The sequence below is a fragment of the Saccostrea echinata genome, unplaced genomic scaffold (assembly GCF_033153115.1).
Source record: "Saccostrea echinata isolate AGI-Se365-2 ecotype Australia unplaced genomic scaffold, CSIRO_AGI_Sech_v1 ptg000009l, whole genome shotgun sequence".
NCBI lineage: Eukaryota > Metazoa > Mollusca > Bivalvia > Ostreida > Ostreidae > Saccostrea > Saccostrea echinata.
In genome coordinates this window covers 27838007-27857926 of record NW_026889758.1, presented here as the reverse complement: position 1 = coordinate 27857926, position 19920 = coordinate 27838007, and the positions used below count along the sequence as shown (strand labels likewise).

Here is a 19920-nt window from a genome sequence, read left to right as displayed (position 1 = left end):
ATACCCAAATATGTTACTTTTTTAGTGCAAAAAGGTCACACAATAATTTACGCGCATTAATTTGCAAGATTTGTTCAATGATAAATATTATTCAAACTATTTTACGTAAAATAAGATTATATTTATTGCCATGGTTACATCTGATAAAATATGATAAGGGTTAAAGTGATTAACCAAAGAGTTAAAATTTAAGTGCAAAAAGGTCAACTTAATTGTACCGTAGCTCAGTCAGATGCACACTGACCCCCTGTTTTCTCTGCGATTTTGAGTCATACTATATGAGTACTTATCCAAAATATACTTCTCAAAAAATCCTTGATATAACAAATTTCACGAGTGACATACCTTAAGTGTTAAGTTCACAAGTTAATAAATATCTTACAGATGATTGAAATTTGAACTTAAGTCTGTGTTCCACGATCCCGCTGATTTTAGAAGACTACATAGATATTGTCAATGAGAAACTCATATTAACTTTGGAGTATTTGTGTGAAGAATCGGAACGATTTTTAATAAAATAATTTTGTAGTATATATAGAATATAAATATTTTACGGGAAGCTATCCAAGAAAGGTGCTTTAGCTGTCACAAATAAATGGAGAGGAATAATGTTGTTGTCAGTTACCAGCAAAGTCCTAAGCAGAGTCATCTTGAACAGTATGGCCTCAGTGGTAGACTCATACCTTCGTAAAGAACAAATTGGATTCAGAGAAGGAAAATCATTTTTAGACCAGATTTTTTCCTTGAAGAAAATTTTAGAACAGAGTAATGAACGGAACACAATGCTGCTGTATGCCAACCTCATCGACATTGCCGAAGCATTTAATAGTGTACATCGTCCTGCTTTATGAAGATCCTCACACATCATTCAGATGCTTTACAAGGACTTCCAGGCAAAGGTGATCTGTGGCACAGAACTGACAAACAGCTTCCCAATACAAATGGGAGTGAGACAGGGATGTCTGGCTTCACCACTGCTCTTTACTTTCTGCGTAGACTGACCAGTCAGGCCAATAGAGGAATATCCTGGACATTTCAACAATCACTCGAATATCTTGACTCAGCAGATGACATCGCTTTACTAGAACAGCGAAATAAGGATATCCTTAGCAAAACTGATGACCTAATCAAGTATAACAGACAAACTGGACTACATATAAATGTAAACAAAACAAAATTAATGAAGATAAATACAAAGATAGATAAGGAGGTCACAGTAAACAACAACAGAATAGAATAATAGACAATTTTATCTTGGCAGCAAGATCACAGCCAATGGAGATTCCATCGAGGACGTTGAAAATAGAATATATAGCAAAAGCCTGTGCCACCTTTACAAACCTACGGAACATCTGGAAGTCTTTAATTTATTTATCAGAACCAAAACCAAAATAAGGATATTCAACACAATGTTACTGGAGTCCTCCTTTATGGATCTGAGTCCTGGAAGAGGGCGACCAAAGGAGACATGGCGGCGATCAGTGAAAAATGAGATGAAAGATCAGGGATGGACTAGGGCGTGGTGCTGTAAATGTCAGCGGACAGGCAGAGATGGTAGTCCTCGGTAAAGGCTTTTTGTGCTCAAGGCAGGAGGAGGACTAAAGCAAGAAAGTACGTATAAATATTTTACAGTCAAAATAACTTATTTCACAGCACTTTTGACAGTTACCTTCTCTGATGAAAGTCTGTCAATCAATTGTGGGACAAGCTGCAATTTATCAAAGATAAGCGCATGCTCCGAGAGTTGTAGCGTGTCTCTAATTATACAAATTTCCTTGTCACTGATCTTCTGTGTAGCAAGTGTGTAATCAGACAGTAGATTGCTAAAAAACATTAGAGGAAAAATACCTTCATAAGACAAAATCAAATAATTCCAAAATAATTTGCTCCCCTTACTAATTCGTTCAAAGACAATGCAATATACATTACCTGCAAGATGTGGCAAGAAGCTTGCAAAACATAAATCTGAAGCTGCACAGGCTCTCCATCTTGGCTAGATCTATCTGACCAGCTTTAATTCTGTGATAAGGCAGGTTATTCAGTTTCCGTACATTGAATGTACTTCCGAACATCAGTGGCTGTGATGAGACAAACCTGTCCGCCTCTGAGATTTTACCAGACTTATCTTTGTATGGTTTCTTTTTTCCTAAATATACAGAAAGATTATATTTACACTAAACTATGTATCATCACATACATACATAGATTAAGAACTTCATTTACTGTCATTTCAGTGTATTCTTTGGGAAAGCACTAAACACAATGAACTACATGTAATTTTACTAAATACACTTTATGCCAAAATTTTAATATATTTTGGGCCTAATTTTCCATTCCGGTGAATTTTTTTTAACCAGGAAATCATGATTTTACATATTACAGAGAAAACTAATATCAATGATAAATATGAAGAAAAAAAACAAGATACAGGGTCTCTGATGGTGAGAAGAGTATAGTAATTCCATTCTGACCTATTATTGATAGTACTTCTAAATCTGACCTCACGAAACGAGGCTCATGTATAGTCTATATTATGGAGTTTTCTGTACTGTTCAGATGTTTAACTTCGTTACTAATGGTATTTATAAAAATAGAAATAAATTGTACTTAAGGACAGATGCTACAAACCTCCCCCCCCCCCCCACCTAAATTCATGAAAATAACAATTTCATAACAACTACATATATTTTCATATAATTATGTTTTACTGCAAAAGGTTTCATTTCATTCAAAATTTTTCAATAATGCCCTTTGAAGTGATAAAAAAATGCATAGAATTTTCGAGGTGATGACAAACAATAAGAAATTTGAACATGTCAGAAAGCCTACAATTTTTTCATAATTTAAAAATTATATTTATGCATCATTTGCAACCTATGGAAGTCAAAATAGATATCGTATCTCAAACATGCATCAATTGTTTTGTTTGTAGTGTGTGTCCTTAAAATATTGTTCCTGTGATCTTAAGTCTTTTGGGATTATAGTTACTTTACCATTGGACCATGTTCCATTGAAGAAGTCCGCCAGTGCTACATGTAGAGTCTCCTCTTTCTGACAGTAGCGCTCTTGTGCTGCCTGTATAAACTGTCTGTGGTACCAATACATCACCGTCAACCCATCAGCACCACGCTCAACTGTAACAATGTAAACAAAACACACTATAACAGCATTTATATGACACTAACCCATATACATTACAGATGTATTGTACTATCATATCTTGACTAATTTTTTACTTAAGACCAAAAGATATCTTTCGAACAGAAATTGCCAAGGGTTAATATTATACTACATGTAATTTATTTGAATGTTTTCATGCTAAAGTTATAAGAAAAATATGACCTTAGACATTTTAAACCAATGCTAAGTTTTTTTGTCCTACCAATATATTCACTTAAATCCGCTTTCAGTCTGAGTAGTAGTAATGGTGGCAGACGACGAAGAGGGGGCGTCCAGTAAGTGTATACGTCATTAAGTACGTCATCGTCACACGCTAGAATGTCCTCTATCTCTCCTTCTGATAAGCCACTTTTTGCTATAAATTATAAGAGCAATTTCATTGAAGCTCAACTTCAAATATGATTTGAAATACTTATTCAAAGGCAACAACTGAATTCAAATTATTGGTAACCTGATAAAAGAATTAACTTGATCATGCATAATTTGGAAAAGCGTCAGAAGAATTGAATTTAATGGACACCTAATTTGAATACGCCTAAATTGGGAAAAAAAACCTTCAGTTTATATTATCTACCTGCTGTAATGTAACCAAGTGTTCTTGATACAAATAGTTCACCATGTATTCTCTCTAACCGGAAGAAGAGACGATTGATACTGTCTCGTATTGTTGTTTGCAGTCTGGTTGAATCTTTTGTTGCTGATGATGTCCATCTACAGGCTTCATCAAATGACAGTTTCAGATTCAGTGGGAGGGGGCACTGATCAAAAGATTGCAATAACAAGTCTCTCTGCAACTTTGTAAGTGTCCTTTGTTTTCCTTTTAACCAAGAGTCAACAATACTTTTTACATCAACTTCTGGTAATTTTTCCACAGCAATATAATTGCTAGAGGATGGATAAAGAAATCTGATTGAGGGGAAACATTCGTATTTCTCGTCTTCCAGGGTTGACACTATAATTCTGACGTGCTGTGGTACATGGGTTGGCATCCATCCAAGCTGTCGACCCTGATGAGAAGTATCTAGCTGATCCATCGAATCTAAAAGAAGGAGAAGCTCTTTGTTCTTTGTTGGTAAATCTTGCAAACATCTCTGAAATTCTAAGACAAGCTCTTCTGGGTCCTGAAGAAAATGAGTAAAATATTAACAAATGCAACATCAAATAAACACCTTTTGAAAACATAAATTAAGACAGCAATTGTATTGTATTTGTTACTTACCTCTGAAGTTATTGATGTATCACCAAACACAGTTTTAATTTGGAGACATATACTTTTCAGCAAAGAATTGATATTGGAGCTCCTGGGAGTAGTCCCAATGAATCTACCACACAAAAATTGTATATTTATTAGCGTTTTTCTCCTTTTTCATTTAGAATAGCGTTTATTTGCACACCATTGAGGAATTATTTACCTGATAACAACTACCGTGTCCTGTACGGTAGAGGCTGTCATCATAGCTGTTTGGGCCATGATGGACGTCTTGCCAGAGCCAGACTCACCATGGACGACTAGTGGAGCATCGCCATCGTTGTTCAGGTAGGATTCTATTTTCTAAAATATGATGAGAAAGCTAAATACTTCAATTCGAAGACATCTGATATAATGTCCCATGATTTGTCAACTTCTAGATACATGAATAAGACTACATGTATGTAAAATTGTGTGCACATATAGAGCACAAATTAAAATAAGTCTTTAAAAAATAGAAGTCTTTTTAACATGTCCTCTAACTTTATCTCATTAAATAAGGTTAATAAATACCTTCATAACATTGCCACGACCATGAAAATTTTTCGATTTTTCGTGAGCAAATCTAAGATGTTGGAGACATTCTTCAAACAGTACATTGTTTTCGACTGTGCCTTGTTCTCTTTCTTGGATTCCAGCTTTGATTAATCGACAGATGTGTGTTTCAAAGTCAGTAGTCATTTTCTTTAAGTACTCCTTGTGTTGGCTGTTCTCTGGATCAATCCCTAAATTAGTATATTAATGACCCAAATCTTTTTTTTTTCATGTAAAAAAAAAATCAAATTTGAAATTAAAAATGTTGACAATATTGCCAGGAATTATTTCCTTTTTTCAGAAAGTGTTAATATAGCTAGACCAGCGTGCGTCTACCTTTCTCTGTCCAGTCAATATCATAGGTATAAATGTTCTCAGGGGAGAGAACCTTTGGAATTTTCTTTTCCTTCAAGTCACTCAACATCATCTTTGCCTTCTTAATCTTCTCCTCTGGGCCCAAGCATTCTATTATTATATAACACAGATAGAATACTTCAGGCATAAAATATTGTTTTAAGAAATGATATCAAAATATTTCCATACTCTTGGAACAAAAGAAATAATTATTAAAACCAGAATTATGTTAGCAAGTCACTTAGAGGACTTCATATTCATATACGATTGTGTGTGCGTGTGTGTACACAATAAAATTTACCTGTAAACCTAGAAACAAGCTTGGAGGATTCGGCTTTGTCAATCCCCCGGATATTTCTTTTGAACCATAAACAATGTTTGTTTGCATCCTTTATATCCAACAGTCCTGCTTTTACTTCTTTTTCAGAGACTGAAAAAAATGTGTTTAATGTTTAAACATGAATCTTAATTTTTTTTATTAAACTGTACGGAAGTTGAGACAACTGATATCTACAATACTATTTGTGTAGTTTATTTTAATCTTTAGTGATACACTGGTACAAATCCAAATAGGATTATAGTAATATTTCTTTTTTGTCTTCGAGAAGACACAGGTTGATACTAACCGGAAATGACGTATTTCTCAGCCTCCGTCTCTTCTAGTGCCTTTTTAGCGGCTTCATATAGCGCTTGTTGCATAGCATCGTTATCCTCCCACCATTTTGACTTGGCTACCAATTTTTTATCGGCGTCTGGCGAAAGAAATTCTGGTAAGATTTTGCTGATTGACTGCAAAACGTATAACGGAGGCACAGCGTTGTCATCCCTGATGTACCATCTACATTATTGATAAAAATTATTGAATGAAAAGAAACGCGTATTGTAGGTAAAGAAAGGTAAATTTGAAAAGCATAAAAAAATGGACTTACTTCTTTAACAATGCAGTATTCTTTTCATCTTGGACACATTTCAAAATTTTCTCAAACTCTAATGCATCTATTTCTCTCGGCAGCGCACAGTACCCGTATTTATGTGATAACATTGTCTAAAGTCAGTTAATATATAAATAAATAATTTTGAAGATACTACATGTTTCTTACATGCAAAATTATTGAAAAGTTGATTATCTGATCTAAAAAATAAAATGTGAACAAACATTACGGTAAACATGACTGTTCGTTTATATGCACACAAGTAGAATCAACTATGCACCTTTTTAAGTGTGTAAAAACCAAATTCATTTATCATGTTTATATTTAAAACAATAAATATTATACAACATTTTAAAGTATGAATTTGAACCCTTCAAAATAAAAAATGACGTATACTGACAACAAAGAATGGTCCAGTAGACATGTCTCGACACTGGGTCAGTTCCTTTAGACATAACGTCGTTCCCATGTGGTCATCTGTGGACTCATCCCTGACTCCCCATCTCATATCCACCACCTGGAAGTCGTAACCTTGGGTTTGACAAAACAGTTTTATTCTGGGATACGTTTCCTCCAGAAGCATGTTTCGTTCCAACATGGTGTCTAAAATTATCAAAGTTAGAGAGCTAAACTTACATTCTTTTTAAAAAAAAAATGATTCATGTATTTTTCATCTTTGACACAATTAAGAGATGTGCATATTGAAAAAACTGTTCAGGAATAATATTTTTTTTTTCAATTTTCTTCATTTCGATTTTTTATTGATTGCAAAGTGCACCTGTAAATGTACTGCTTGTGTTACCTGTAAATGTACTTCTAATGTTACCTGTAAATATACTGCTTGTGTTACCTGTAAATGTACTTCTAATGTTACCTGTAAATATACTGCTTGTGTTACCTGTAAATGACTTCTTGTGTTACCTGTAAATGTACTTCTTATGTTACTTGTAAATATGCTGCTTGTGTTACCTGTAAATCTACTGGTTTCTGTTACCTGTAAATGTACTTCTAATGTTACCTGTACATATACTTCTTGTGTTACCTGTAAATGTACTTCTTGTGTTACCTGTAAATATACTGCTTGTGTTACTTGTAAATGTACTGCTTTTGATACCTGTAAATGTGCTGCTTGTGAAAATTCGAACTACTTTCGATGTTTTGGGGAGAGGTTTGGTAACGTCACCAAGTAAAACGAAATGATTCGACGACTTGGATTGATTGACATCGTTTTTTGAGTCGGCAAATCGTGATTTTGTAGTAGACTTCTTTATCTCCAGATACTGTTTTATCTGTGCATATAGAGTGTCAAACTCGGGCAGTTTAGTACCGCCTTTTGTTTCTTTGTTGTGCTTCGATGTTGGAAATTTTGAAGTTTTATTAGCCTCGAAGGAAGATATCCTAGATTTTAATGGCGGTCTCGCTTTGACGTCTGTTGAATGTGGAGGCTGTAAGACTGCGCATACTTTGTGGTGTGTCGATCTTGCTGCAGTCGACTTATTGGTAGTCTTTGTTGTGTTTGCGCTGAAACAATCCACAATGAAATCAAAATGACTGTGCGTGTCTATCGATATCACTACGTGTATGCATGCTTACGTGTCTACATACTTCAGTCTTTTTATTATGAAATAAGGTATCATTTTTAAACATCTATCGGGATATAAATACGGGTTGGTCACGAGATCAAATTCCATAAAGCCCGAAGCTTTATGGTAAATTTGATCTCGTACCAACCCGTATTTATATCCGATAGATGTTTTAAAATGATACCTTATTACTTATATTTACATTTGTGACTTATTCATATTATTTATTAGCCTGATTATAACCTTTAACGCGTGAAATGTTTTATTTCTTCAAACTCAACGGCACAAGTTTGATCTATTGATTGCGCGTCAACCCTTTATGACGTCACTGAGAAATTACGTCGAACGTTTATGACGCGAGGAACCCGTGTTTATACGGATATAGATACACATTGCTTTTAATAGTGTTATATAAAGAAAAACATTTGCATATGTAAATATAGCTATATATCAATCCATACAAACTTGTATTCAAAGCGATTTTAAATGATGAAATGTGATAGCAGAATGATATCTGTGAGTTTAACAAATAAGAAAAATATTTTTTCGAAATAAAGTGAAGGAAGAATGCAGATAATACGAGCCTTAAATTATTATTTTTTGCATGACATTTTCATAAATGCTAACAACTCAGTTTCTGTGCACACATCGGGTAATTTCTATTTCAATTGAAATTTAAGCGGAAAAAAATTTCATTACGTATATTTTATGATATCACTTGATTAAAGAAATAGTATGTAACGCAGTTTTGACAAAATCTTATTGAACACTAGGGTTTTTAACTTTTCATGATCTGGGCAATATGGAAGCTTCTTGCAATAAACTGTTTAAAATTCCTGATAAATTTTACACGAAATGACCGCCTTACTATTTTTTATATTTGTGAATGTTCCTGGATACGCGTAAACACTGCAGACGTGCATTTCAGTATAAAAACCTGTTTTTTCAACATCATTTGATCATATCTTAAGAAGGGTAATAGTATTTTTAAGTAAATACCCATTAATTTCTCATGGTTATTTATGTTATACATATAAATAATTAAACAATATACCTGCTTTGTCCTCCAACATTTCGTGTCCTCTTCATGTTATTATTTTTAGCTATAATTCATAGCTATGAATAAATCGTGAAGAATACAACAAATGACCATAAACACTGTTCGTTAAAGTTAAACAAGTCAAAACAGAGTGTCCAAATAAAGCCGATTGAATTTACATGCATCAATGATTCGTGTTCTACCTGAAAACAAAAAAGGAGTGGATCGAAGATTATTGCAGTATGGAACAAAATAACAGACAATATAATGAACTACACGATGCGATGAGTTCCGTTTCTCTACGCCGTCTCCATTCTAAAATGCGTTTTCTATATTGAATCTTTTTTTTTTTGGCAATTCACTTGTGCTACCTCAAATTACTATGAACTTATATTTCAGACTGGACTTTTTCTATGACACCAATATGCATCTTAACAATACTGAATGTCTTATTTCAGGCCCGTAGAAATAAATTTCAGCTGGGAAGGGTTGGGGGGGGGGCACAACCTTACAGAAATTAAAAACACAACCAGGCCTTTTTTTAAGGTGGTACAGCCGTAAATTAACCATATAGTACATGCTGGCAAAATAATTTAGGAGCACAACTGTAAATCAATTTTGTTTTCAATGTTGTTAAAAGTATTGGAACTCCCCACCCCACCCACCCCACCCCCGGTTCCTGCGGACCTGTTTTTTAAATCAAATAGAGGTACATGAAATAAGGTTTTCAAAATATTAGTAACATTATTTTAGATTACATGTATGTGAGCGATAAAAGCGAAACAAGGTTTTTCAAGCAGAAATATTCATATTTCATGTGATTAGTAACTAAATTGCATTTACAGAGCTCCAGATAATTTTTTAGCATAAAGTGTATTTACTCCCAGATTTTAAAATCAATGCAGATTTTGCTTCCCGACAAAAAGCTAAGAGAGTATTTTGTTGATTTATTTCCCATTTGACCATTGACAAATATTTTACTTGTGTAGCTAAGAAATTAAAATCAATATGGCTTTGACCTTGTTATCAAAGTTACTTTTTAAATAAACAACAACAACATAGAATGCATTCTGCATTTATGTTAACTTAAAATATCAAAATAAAAAATACTAACATTGACTACATGCATTTGTCATAATTCTCTTATAACATAAAAACTAAGTTATTGTCTGATATTACTTTCAAATAACAAAACATTCTAGTCTCTGAAATTGAATCAACACTTGACTTTCTTTGTGGCCCTTGCTTTATATGGTTGGGCCAACCTGGATTTTCTTCTTCTTTTCTTGGCCTCCCATAATGCCACTGAATCTCTTGGATTGAATGTTGTCAAACTCTTTTCATTCAGAGCAATGGTGATTAAATTATTCAAATTATCTGTCTTGAGAGAGCTCCTGTATTTTGACTTTATTCTGTTTTGAGTACTGAAACTCCTCTCACATTCTACGCTTGTGACAGAAATACAAAGCGCAATTGTACATAATTTTGAAAATTCAGGAAACATATCATCTGCCTTGATAACTCTTTTGCAGACTGCAGACACTGGCAATTTTTTGTATGATCCTGACAACATTCCTTTCAACATAGGCCACTCTTCTTTGAGCTGTTTTGCATTCAGTAGACCAGAGACCTGATTAATCTCTTCATGGTGCCCTGTTTCCATGTCCCCATGTACTATTTTAACAGTTTTCTCTTCACCATAAAACACACCAAGGGCTTCTATGGCATTTTCTGATTCATTTTCCTGGGCATCATTGAGTACAGAGGGCTCTAGCAGAAGACTAAAGTCATTAAATATCTGACTGTCTTCTTTTCTGAATCTATGCTTTATATTTTTTTTCACCTGGGCTATGTATCGTTCCCTCAGACTATTAAAATCACTCTCAACTTTTTCTGAATAATGGGTAAGCTTTTCCTCCTTCAAAAAGGCAACTTCTGAACCCTCTTCAGTTCTTAGTATGCAACATCTTATTTCTCTCTGTGCTGACCCATCCTTAGCTTCAAGAGAATCCAGTTTTCCTAGTGTAGCATCCATTAAGGGCTGAATATCACTAAAGACAATATCTTGTTTTTGTAACTGTTTACTCAAACAACCCAAAACTTCATGCACATCAATTACAAAAGCAACCATTAGTACAGTTTTGTATTCTGAAAAGTACTTTAAAAGTCCATGGGCTTGGGACTGTTTTTCTGCTGCAAAGTTGGACAGTGTAGCCAACACTGAATTATATGACTCAAACACTGCTTCAACAGCATTTTTCAAACCAAGCCATCTAATGGCGTGGGGTTCTTTAACAGTGAGCTCTGGCTCTCCCAAAAGCTTCTGTATTTTTGCCAATTTTGTTGTGCGATTACTTGAGGCATGCATATAGAGATACAAAGAATTAAATTTTTCTCTGAATTTATCAAGTATTGGCTCCTTTTTATTGCATCAACAATGGCAAGATTTAAACGATGTGCAATACAATGTGTTTGCACAAGAAAGGGAGAATATTTAGATTTTATTTGAACACCAACTCCCGTTTTCTTTCCCATCATTGTTGAAGCACCATCAGTAGCGAGAGACACTATCTTTGATGGGTCTAATCCAAACTCTTCCAGACACTGGACAACTCTCTGAACAATTGTATGTGCTTTTCCATCCTCAACAGAAACATTGGCTAAAAACTTTGTAACAGCTTCTCCATCTTTGACATATCTAATGCAAAGTGACAGATGTTTCTGAACTGTTAAATCTGTACTCTCGTCAATCATAACAGCATAGAAAGAGGACTCCATAATGTCCTTTATAATTTCTCTTGTAAAAATTGTTGCAATGCAACTCTGAATTTCTTTAACTGTATCCCAACTTACATTCTTGTACTTGATGATTGCTCCATTCAAGTTTTGCAGCTCAAGCAAACTGTTTACTTTGTCATTTGGGAGCTCTTCCTTTGCCTCATAGAAAATTGTTCTGAAAAGCTTTTCATCATCACTGCTTATAAAGAGAGATTTAATCAATGACATGCAGATTAATTAATAGAATTTTTTCGGCTGGGGGGGGGGGGTGTAAAAATTTATTAAAAGTTTTTATATCCTGTTCTGAAAAGCTTTTCATCATCACTGCTTATAAAGAGAGATTTACTAGCCTCGATATTTACATAATGCTCTTCCTCTAATTTTTTGCGTAACGATTTAAACTTAATTCCTCAGCTTTTACATGTTCTAGACATGTGCTATGTCTCTCTATTGCAGTTTTTTGAAAATTAGTCGAACCTTGGTTTGCCCATACCGTTTTCACATTTTGCTCGCTGCATATTCTACATATTAGCACTCTCTGATTTCCCTCACCTTGAACTTTTAACCAAAGATACTTTTGCCTCCATGAATCGATTGTTTTCTCCGTAACTTTTTCGACCCCGTGTTTTCTCTCATTTACGACAGTTGTAATTATATCCTCCAAAATAGAGGACACAAGCTTGGCTGTATCAGTAGTAAATGAGCCTGCTGCACAGCCTTTCTTTTCAAAATAATCAAATAACGATTTATTCTGATCAACATCTTTTTTCCGAAACCGGCCTGGTTTATTTGTCGCCATAACTAACATTTGTCGTAATCATTTAAACGCTTTTAAGTGTGTATTTCATGTAAGAAAATGAAAGTACCGAGCTAACCTCGAATTACGTTATTAGATATGTCGTACTTGTTTTATTCTATACAGAATACGCATTACTTCGGACTTCAATGCTTCTTTATGACTACTAATGCGTATTTGTACGCACAATTTTGAATTTTAATGCGTATTTTGTAAATTTCAATGCATATTTCTGCAAATACGCACCTTATCTGGAGCTCTGTCATTTATTTTACTTTCATTGATAAAATATATTTGTGTAAATCGATCTTGTCATTCAACTTCTCTGCTTGGGGGAGGGGGGTACAGGAGAGTATAAACTAATATTTTAGTATATTGCAGCACGCCACTATCGTGGTATTGCCTACATGTGAATAAAGAAGGTGACCAAATAAGGCGCGCGATGTGACCAAATAAGGCGCGCGAAATGCCTATTGTACGACAAATAAGAAAGTGCAAAATAATATTTCAATATATTATGGCAAAATTTTCTTTGATATTTCATTTAACATTAACGTATACTTTATGTAAAATCTCTACAATTGCAACAATCTCACAGAGATTGAAATTATTTGTCTATGAAATAGCATTGACACACACACCAAAGGGGACAAAAATGATCATTTTTTCACACTATTATAGATTTTTTTTGTATGAGTGGGTCTTCGCTCCAATTTTTGGAAGTATTATACTTATAAATGTGTAAAAATATACATTTTGCGGTTAACAAAAGCATGGAGCAGAGACCCAATATACCTTAAAATACACTTTTATGACATAACATTCTTAACATTCCGAGAAATATTTGAAGTCCATTTAATCATGGGTCATATCATCAACATGATTAAAATGCCGATTTTTGTCATGAGTTTTATAGCGTTAAATCATAAAATGATTTTTGTAGAATGAATTCTAGGCAGAAAATTTTTATTTGTTATAATTTCATACCTTTCAATGATAAGAACTTTACTCTAAATACTAATTTCACACATTGAATAGTTTAAAAAAAAAACATATAAACGTTCCCAACAGAGAATATTTGATTTTATTTTGAGACTCCCCGGTACGCTCTGTTTTCCTAGAAATGACTCCCTACGTAACAATTACTATATGAACAGAAAATGTCCCGATTATTTTTTTTTTCGAAAGACTGATAAAATGTTAATTGCTTCATTTAAAAGATAAACGTTTTCTTTCGCATTTCAACTGTCTGAACCTAGCTGTAAATCTTAGATTGTGTAAATCATTCATGTTTTGACCACTCGATAGCCGTGAATCTGTCAAATAGTTTTTAAGTGTTAGAGAATACTAGACGTATATGGTTGGTGGACCAATGACCTACACAAAGTTTAACTATCGCTGTCTTCCTTCAATATTCATTTTCAGCATACCTGGGTCGAAGGCTCAAGTGAGCTTTTCTGATCGAAATTTGTCCGTTGTCTGTTGTCGTCGCCGTTGTAAACTTTTCACATTTTCATCTTCTTCTCAAGAATTACTGGGCCAATTTCCACCAATCTTGCCACAAAATATTTTTGGTAAAGGGTATTCAAGTTGTTCAAATGAAGGGCCATGCCTTCTTCCAAGGGGAGATAATTACGAATTCGTTAAAAATTAATGGCATCATTTAAAAATCTTCTTCTCAAGAACCACTGTGCTAGAAAATATTAAACTTATGTGGAAGCATCCTAAGGTAGTGAAGATTCAAGTTTATTCAAATCATGACCCCCGGGGGTAGGGTGGGGCCACAGTGGGCGATCAAAGTTTTCCATAGGAAAACATAGGGAAAATCTTTAAAAAAAATCTTCTTCTCAAGAACAGCAAAGCCATGATTGGTCATATTTATATGGAAGCATCCTCAGGTAGTGTAGATTCAAGTTTATTCAAATCATGACCCCCGGGGGTAGGGTGGGGCCACAGTGGGCGATCAAAGTTTTACACAGGAATACAAAGGGAAAATCTTTAAAAATCTTCTTCTCAAGAACAGCGAAGCCATGGTTGGTCATATTTATATGGAAGCATTTTCAGTAGTGTAGAATTAAGTTTTTTTTCTCAAATCATGACTTTCAGTGGTAGGGTGGGGCCACAATGGATGATCAAAGTTTTACATAGGAATACATAGGAAACATCTTCTCAAGAACAGCAAAGCCGTGATTGGTGATAATAAAATAAAAGCATCCTCAAGTAATGTAGATTATAATTTGTTCAAATCATGACCCACCAGTTGGTAATAATAAAATAAAAGCATCCTCAGGTAATGCATATTATAATTTGTTCAAATCATGACCCACCAGGAGTATAGAGGGACCATAAGGGGATCATAGTTATACAAAGGAATAAAAAAGATGAATAAAAATTTCTTCTTAAGAACAGCAAAGCCATTATTAGTCATATTAATTCAAAAGCATGTTTAGGTGTTGTAGATTCAAGTTTGTTCAAATTACACCCCACCCCCCACCCCCGACCAGTTTAATTATTTTTTTCAATACCGAACTGATTTCTACTTTTTCTAACCAGAGTGCTCATGTGAGGAATGTGGCCCATGGGCCTCTTGTTTTATCAATACATGTTATAAATCCGAAAAAAGACGTGACCCACGTGGTGTGTTTTAAAAGAACAAATTAAAAATACTATACGCGCCTGATATTCAAAAATTACTAATGTTTCTACACAGTTATGCATATCTGGTACACGATTTTGTCTATACGTGCTGCATACATTAATCTTTATACATGCATAATTATGATAATATATAAAATTAGATTAAGTAAATAAGGAGCATACAGCAAAAGACAAGTCGAAATTCAAAATAAAATATACAATTGTGCGACTCCCTCCATTTTCCCGAAAAACGACTCCCCTTTACGTAACAATTGCTATCTTCTGCGAAAATGTCTCAGCATTAATTTTCTCTCAGACTTGTAAGTTTTAAGTGCTGCATTTAAAAGATAAAAGTTTTCTTTCACAGTTTCAACTGTCTGAATGTCATATTGTAATTTCTGAATTTACCGGTAGTTGTCATATTGTAATTTTTGTATTTACTTCCACCCGGTAAATTCAAAAAATTACAATATGACATGAACCTCGCTGTAAATCTTAGATTGTGCAATTCATTCATGTTTTGACCACTCGATCGCCGTGAATCTGTCAAATAGTTTCGAAGTGTTTGAGAATACTAGACCTGGCGTCGGAATTTCATAAATATTATGGATTCTGTAGAAGATTACGCCAGGCGACGGGCCAGACATGAAAAAGAAGATCTTGACACTTTGTCAGAATGGATTAAATGTATCAGATATATGTTAAAATCGCGCATTAAAAGATTGAGGGGCAATATGAGATCCATCTATCCTTCTGTATTCAATAATTAAGAAGTGAAAAAAGAATTAAATAGATTACATGATCAGTACGTACTGGTCCCTGCTGATAAAGCAGGTAACAACATTTTTTTTGTAAGGCTCATTATATTAGATGTATTTTAGAGGAACTAGCTAGGATTTAATTCTACAAGTGGTAATCCAACTTATACTCATAGTTCTCTTTCTAAGGAAGAAATTCTTCAAAATCATATGTCAGTTTTGAATATTTTTAATATTCCAAACAACCAAAATGAATTTGAATTACCATATCTATATTGGATTCCGAAACTTCATAAAAATCCTTACAAACAAAAAAACATAGCGGGTTCCAGTAAATGTTCAACCAAGCCTCTTTCTTTACTCATCACTAAGATATTAACAGTAGTGAAGGGGAAACTTCTAGAGTACTGTGCAACAATATATTTGAGAAGTGGTGTAAATCAGATGTGGATACTTAAAAATTCCAAGGAACTTTTGGAAAATTTGAAATCACAAGATTTTACCAAAATCAACAGTTTAAAAACTTACGACTTTTCAACTTTTATACACAACCATTCCCCAAGATAAATTAAAATCCAGGCTTTTTGATATCATTGACAATTGCTTTTTCAATAAAAATGGAACTCGTAAATTTACTTACCTTGTCATTGGTCATTTGTAGGGATGGCAATTTGTAACCGGCTAACCGATTACTCGGTCGGAACGATGGTAATCGGTTAGAAAATCTGTAATCGGTTAGTCCAAAAAAAAAATTGAATGCAATTTTCCTAAAATTCATTTTTTTTTTTTTTAAAAAGAAACCCCTGCATAAAAGTTGATAATTTAGCGTTTTCACATATCTGTTTAAGCTGATCTGGAGGTAATTATGGCTTTACAGTTCCAGATCGCGGAGTAATTGGTCAGTTTAGTGAAGATAATTACTGATTTTAAGTTTAACACCATGTCGTTACCCCGATTGTCCTGTAATTCTTTAATGATATTAACAGATTAACTGATTAAATCACCGTTGAGCACTATGAATTGGTATGTGTGTCTTTTGCCGTTATCTATTAAATTATATTATTAGACAAACATTGTAAATTAAGGGAAAGTTCAGTCATAGTTTTGATTATTGTGACAATGCATAATGAACCTGTGTGACATTAATTATCAATGTTCGACTTCTCAGACATGTTTCATGGTTTTCTTATTTTTTTTTTTTTATTGTTTATTGAAATTGAAATTAAATATATTTACATGTAGTTTCCTGATCAAGATAAACAGAATGTTTTTAACATTTAACTTCTTTTTCAGTCTTCTTGTGTATATGAATAAAGCTACTTGAAAAAAATGTCAAGAAAATGTTTGTTTTAATACGATCAACCGGTTAATCGGTCGGAACGTCTTGCGGTTAACCGATTAGCAATTCTGTATTCGATTGCCATCCCTAGTCATTTGCAAAATTATTTTGTTAAAAAACATTCTGATTGTACACACAAGTACTCTGATGTTGACATTAAAAACTTTTAGATACTTGAGTTTCTGATTGGCAATATCTATGTGGTTTTTGGAGACCAGGTCTTCCAACAATCTATTGAAATTTCAATGGATACCAATTGCGCCCTGTTATTAGCAGACCTTTTTTTGTATTCATATGAAGCAGAATTTGTCCAAAATCTTATACGTGAAAAGAAGAAAACACTTGCTGTGGCCTTCAACTCAACATTTAGATATATCGACGACGTATTGTCAATTAACAATGATTATTTCCATTCTTATGTCGATACGATATATCCCTGTGAGCTTGAGATAAAAGATACTACAGAGTCTGACACATCTGTTTCATATTTGGATATTTTACTTGAAAAAGACGTTAATGGTAATCTAACAACCAAGCTTTATGATAAACGTGATGACTTTAACTTTTCAATCGTCAGCTTCCCTTACTTATGCAGCAGTATACCTTCATCACCTGCATACGGGATATATATCTCTCAGTTGATTCGATACGCAAGAGCATGCTCTACATATGTACAATTTCTAAAACGAGGTAAATTATTGACAAACAAGTTGATGAAACAAGAAAATCAGCAGTCTTGTTTAAAGTCATCATTTGGCAAGTTCTATGATCGATACAAAGACCTTGTCAGCAAATACAATTTATCATTGAGTCAAATGCTGACTGACGTTTATCATACTAAGTGTTAGGCCATTATTTGCACACTGAATTGTCGACGAATTTTTCCGTTATTTCCCGATCATGACAAGGAGCACACGGCGGGTGTGACCGGTCGGCAGGGGATGCTCACTCCTCAATGGCACCTGATCCCACCTCTGATGTTTTGGAGGTCCGTGTTTGCTCTACACCTATTTTGTAATGTTTAATGGACTTTTGAGCATGAATACTGTTCGTTATCTCCATATATTTCATGATATAGCTGGATCAATGACCTACACAAAGCTTAAATATCGCTGTCTTATTTATTTGTTTTTTATTGTTTTGGTTTTTATTTATTTTTGTAAGTACCTGTTACAAATACCGAAAAAAGGCATGACTCACATTCCTCCTGTTCCCGAAGCGGTGAAAATATGCTCCCCCATACAAGTATGTTGAAAACGTCTCCCCGTACTTTTAAAGAAATATGAGCTGCATTTTTGAGAATTTTATTTTGCTGTTAAAATGTGATTTTATGAAAAATCTGTATGTAACTTAAATCTTTTTTTATCAAATAGACTAAAATAAAATATTAAATTGTTTCAGAAGAAAAAATTCTGTACAATGGAATATATAGTATTATATAAGAAATCAAAATAGTACAGGACGACAATAATGTAATTTTGCTTCCATTGAAGCTTAAAATTAGTTCTTCCATCACAAATATAAAAAAATAAAAGTGTCAATGAAATAATTAATTACAATTTTGCAACAAACATTTCCGACATCAAAGTTACAGCTCATATTGCTTTAAGCGGTTCCCCCGCGTTACCCGTTGTATAGGTGAAAACAGATCTTTCCCCTTTAAAATGGTCTAGATATTTTAGAAAAAGAAAACTGATTTTTTATTACGTCAATAATATGAGATGTTTGTTGTAAAAGAAATGCAGTTTAGACAAATTAATTTTCCAATAAAAGTCGCTGGTTATACGAAGGTTGATTTTCATTTAAGCGGTACAAGTTCTATCGACCGTCTCCTTTTCTTGACAAAGGATAATTAGTTTATGAATAACATCTCAACCAAAGAAATTTGCAACGAAAGGTAGGCATGGAACTTTTGTTTTAAACAATATTCCACATGCAATGATTCAATAATCGTTATATATTCTCGGACACAGTTAGGTTTACGCTCATTTCTATATATTAGTTCATGTATATGATCTTCACACCTTAGACGATAGTGGTCATGGAAAATAAAACTGATATCTATGCGTGGAACAGAAATTAAACTTCCGTGATATTTACCATACCTTTTTAACAACCGTAATATCAGGCCTTTTGATCGTAGGAAGGAAAATCGATAATTATATTGTCCGATATGAATATCGTGACGATGTCCTCACTCTTGAAATTAAGAAGAAAAGTTTTTTTCATTCCATAGATTTGGCTGGTTTCAGCTATTTACGTATACAAAGACTTGATAATCGTCTATTCTAAAATTGATTCTTCATTATCGACGAACTCATTCTCCAAGTTGTGCATTGAGAACTTTCAGAAAATCAAACGTTCTATAAAACTCGAAGAATATGATGTCAAATGAACAAAAGCAGACCTTTAAGTTAATAGAAAAATCGCTTAATAATGTAAAAAATATGCAATGAAAACACGAGTATGAATGCAGGCAAAGCATAACGCCAAGGTATTTATTTTGGGCTTAGTGTTGATAGAGACCATCAAAATGATAAGGTAGGTTTATAAAATATTTTACAACTTTGTTTATTCTTTAAAGTATCAGTAATTACATTTTAAACAGCGGACTCATGAGTTTAAAAATCACTGCAGTTAAATGTTTACGTTACGGCACGGCTAAATAACGGGTAAAATTTCATTTATCTTTGTTCATTTAACAATGCAAGCAATTATATGAACACGTATCAATATCATTG

The 19920-nt window shown here is 33.8% G+C and overlaps 1 protein-coding gene across 1 annotated transcript in view; it reads right to left on the bottom strand.

The window, feature by feature from the left end:
* The window catches only part of LOC133182609 (uncharacterized), a 38034-nt gene extending 25586 nt beyond the window's left edge, over positions 1 to 12448 (bottom strand). The window contains exons 1-17 of the mRNA XM_061317455.1: positions 12225 to 12448; positions 11389 to 11848; positions 10137 to 11194; positions 7364 to 7770; positions 6650 to 6852; positions 6247 to 6362; positions 5944 to 6155; positions 5619 to 5747; positions 5300 to 5428; positions 4943 to 5154; positions 4593 to 4732; positions 4400 to 4502; positions 3755 to 4301; positions 3383 to 3535; positions 2994 to 3134; positions 1930 to 2146; positions 1670 to 1823 (exon numbers count right to left, since the gene is read on the bottom strand). Of these exons, the coding sequence (XP_061173439.1) occupies positions 1670 to 1823; positions 1930 to 2146; positions 2994 to 3134; positions 3383 to 3535; positions 3755 to 4301; positions 4400 to 4502; positions 4593 to 4732; positions 4943 to 5154; positions 5300 to 5428; positions 5619 to 5747; positions 5944 to 6155; positions 6247 to 6362; positions 6650 to 6852; positions 7364 to 7770; positions 10137 to 11194; positions 11389 to 11848; positions 12225 to 12448 (4605 nt within the window). The remainder of the gene's footprint in view (positions 1 to 1669; positions 1824 to 1929; positions 2147 to 2993; positions 3135 to 3382; positions 3536 to 3754; positions 4302 to 4399; positions 4503 to 4592; positions 4733 to 4942; positions 5155 to 5299; positions 5429 to 5618; positions 5748 to 5943; positions 6156 to 6246; positions 6363 to 6649; positions 6853 to 7363; positions 7771 to 10136; positions 11195 to 11388; positions 11849 to 12224) is intronic.
* Between the last annotated feature and the right edge of the window lie 7472 nt (positions 12449 to 19920).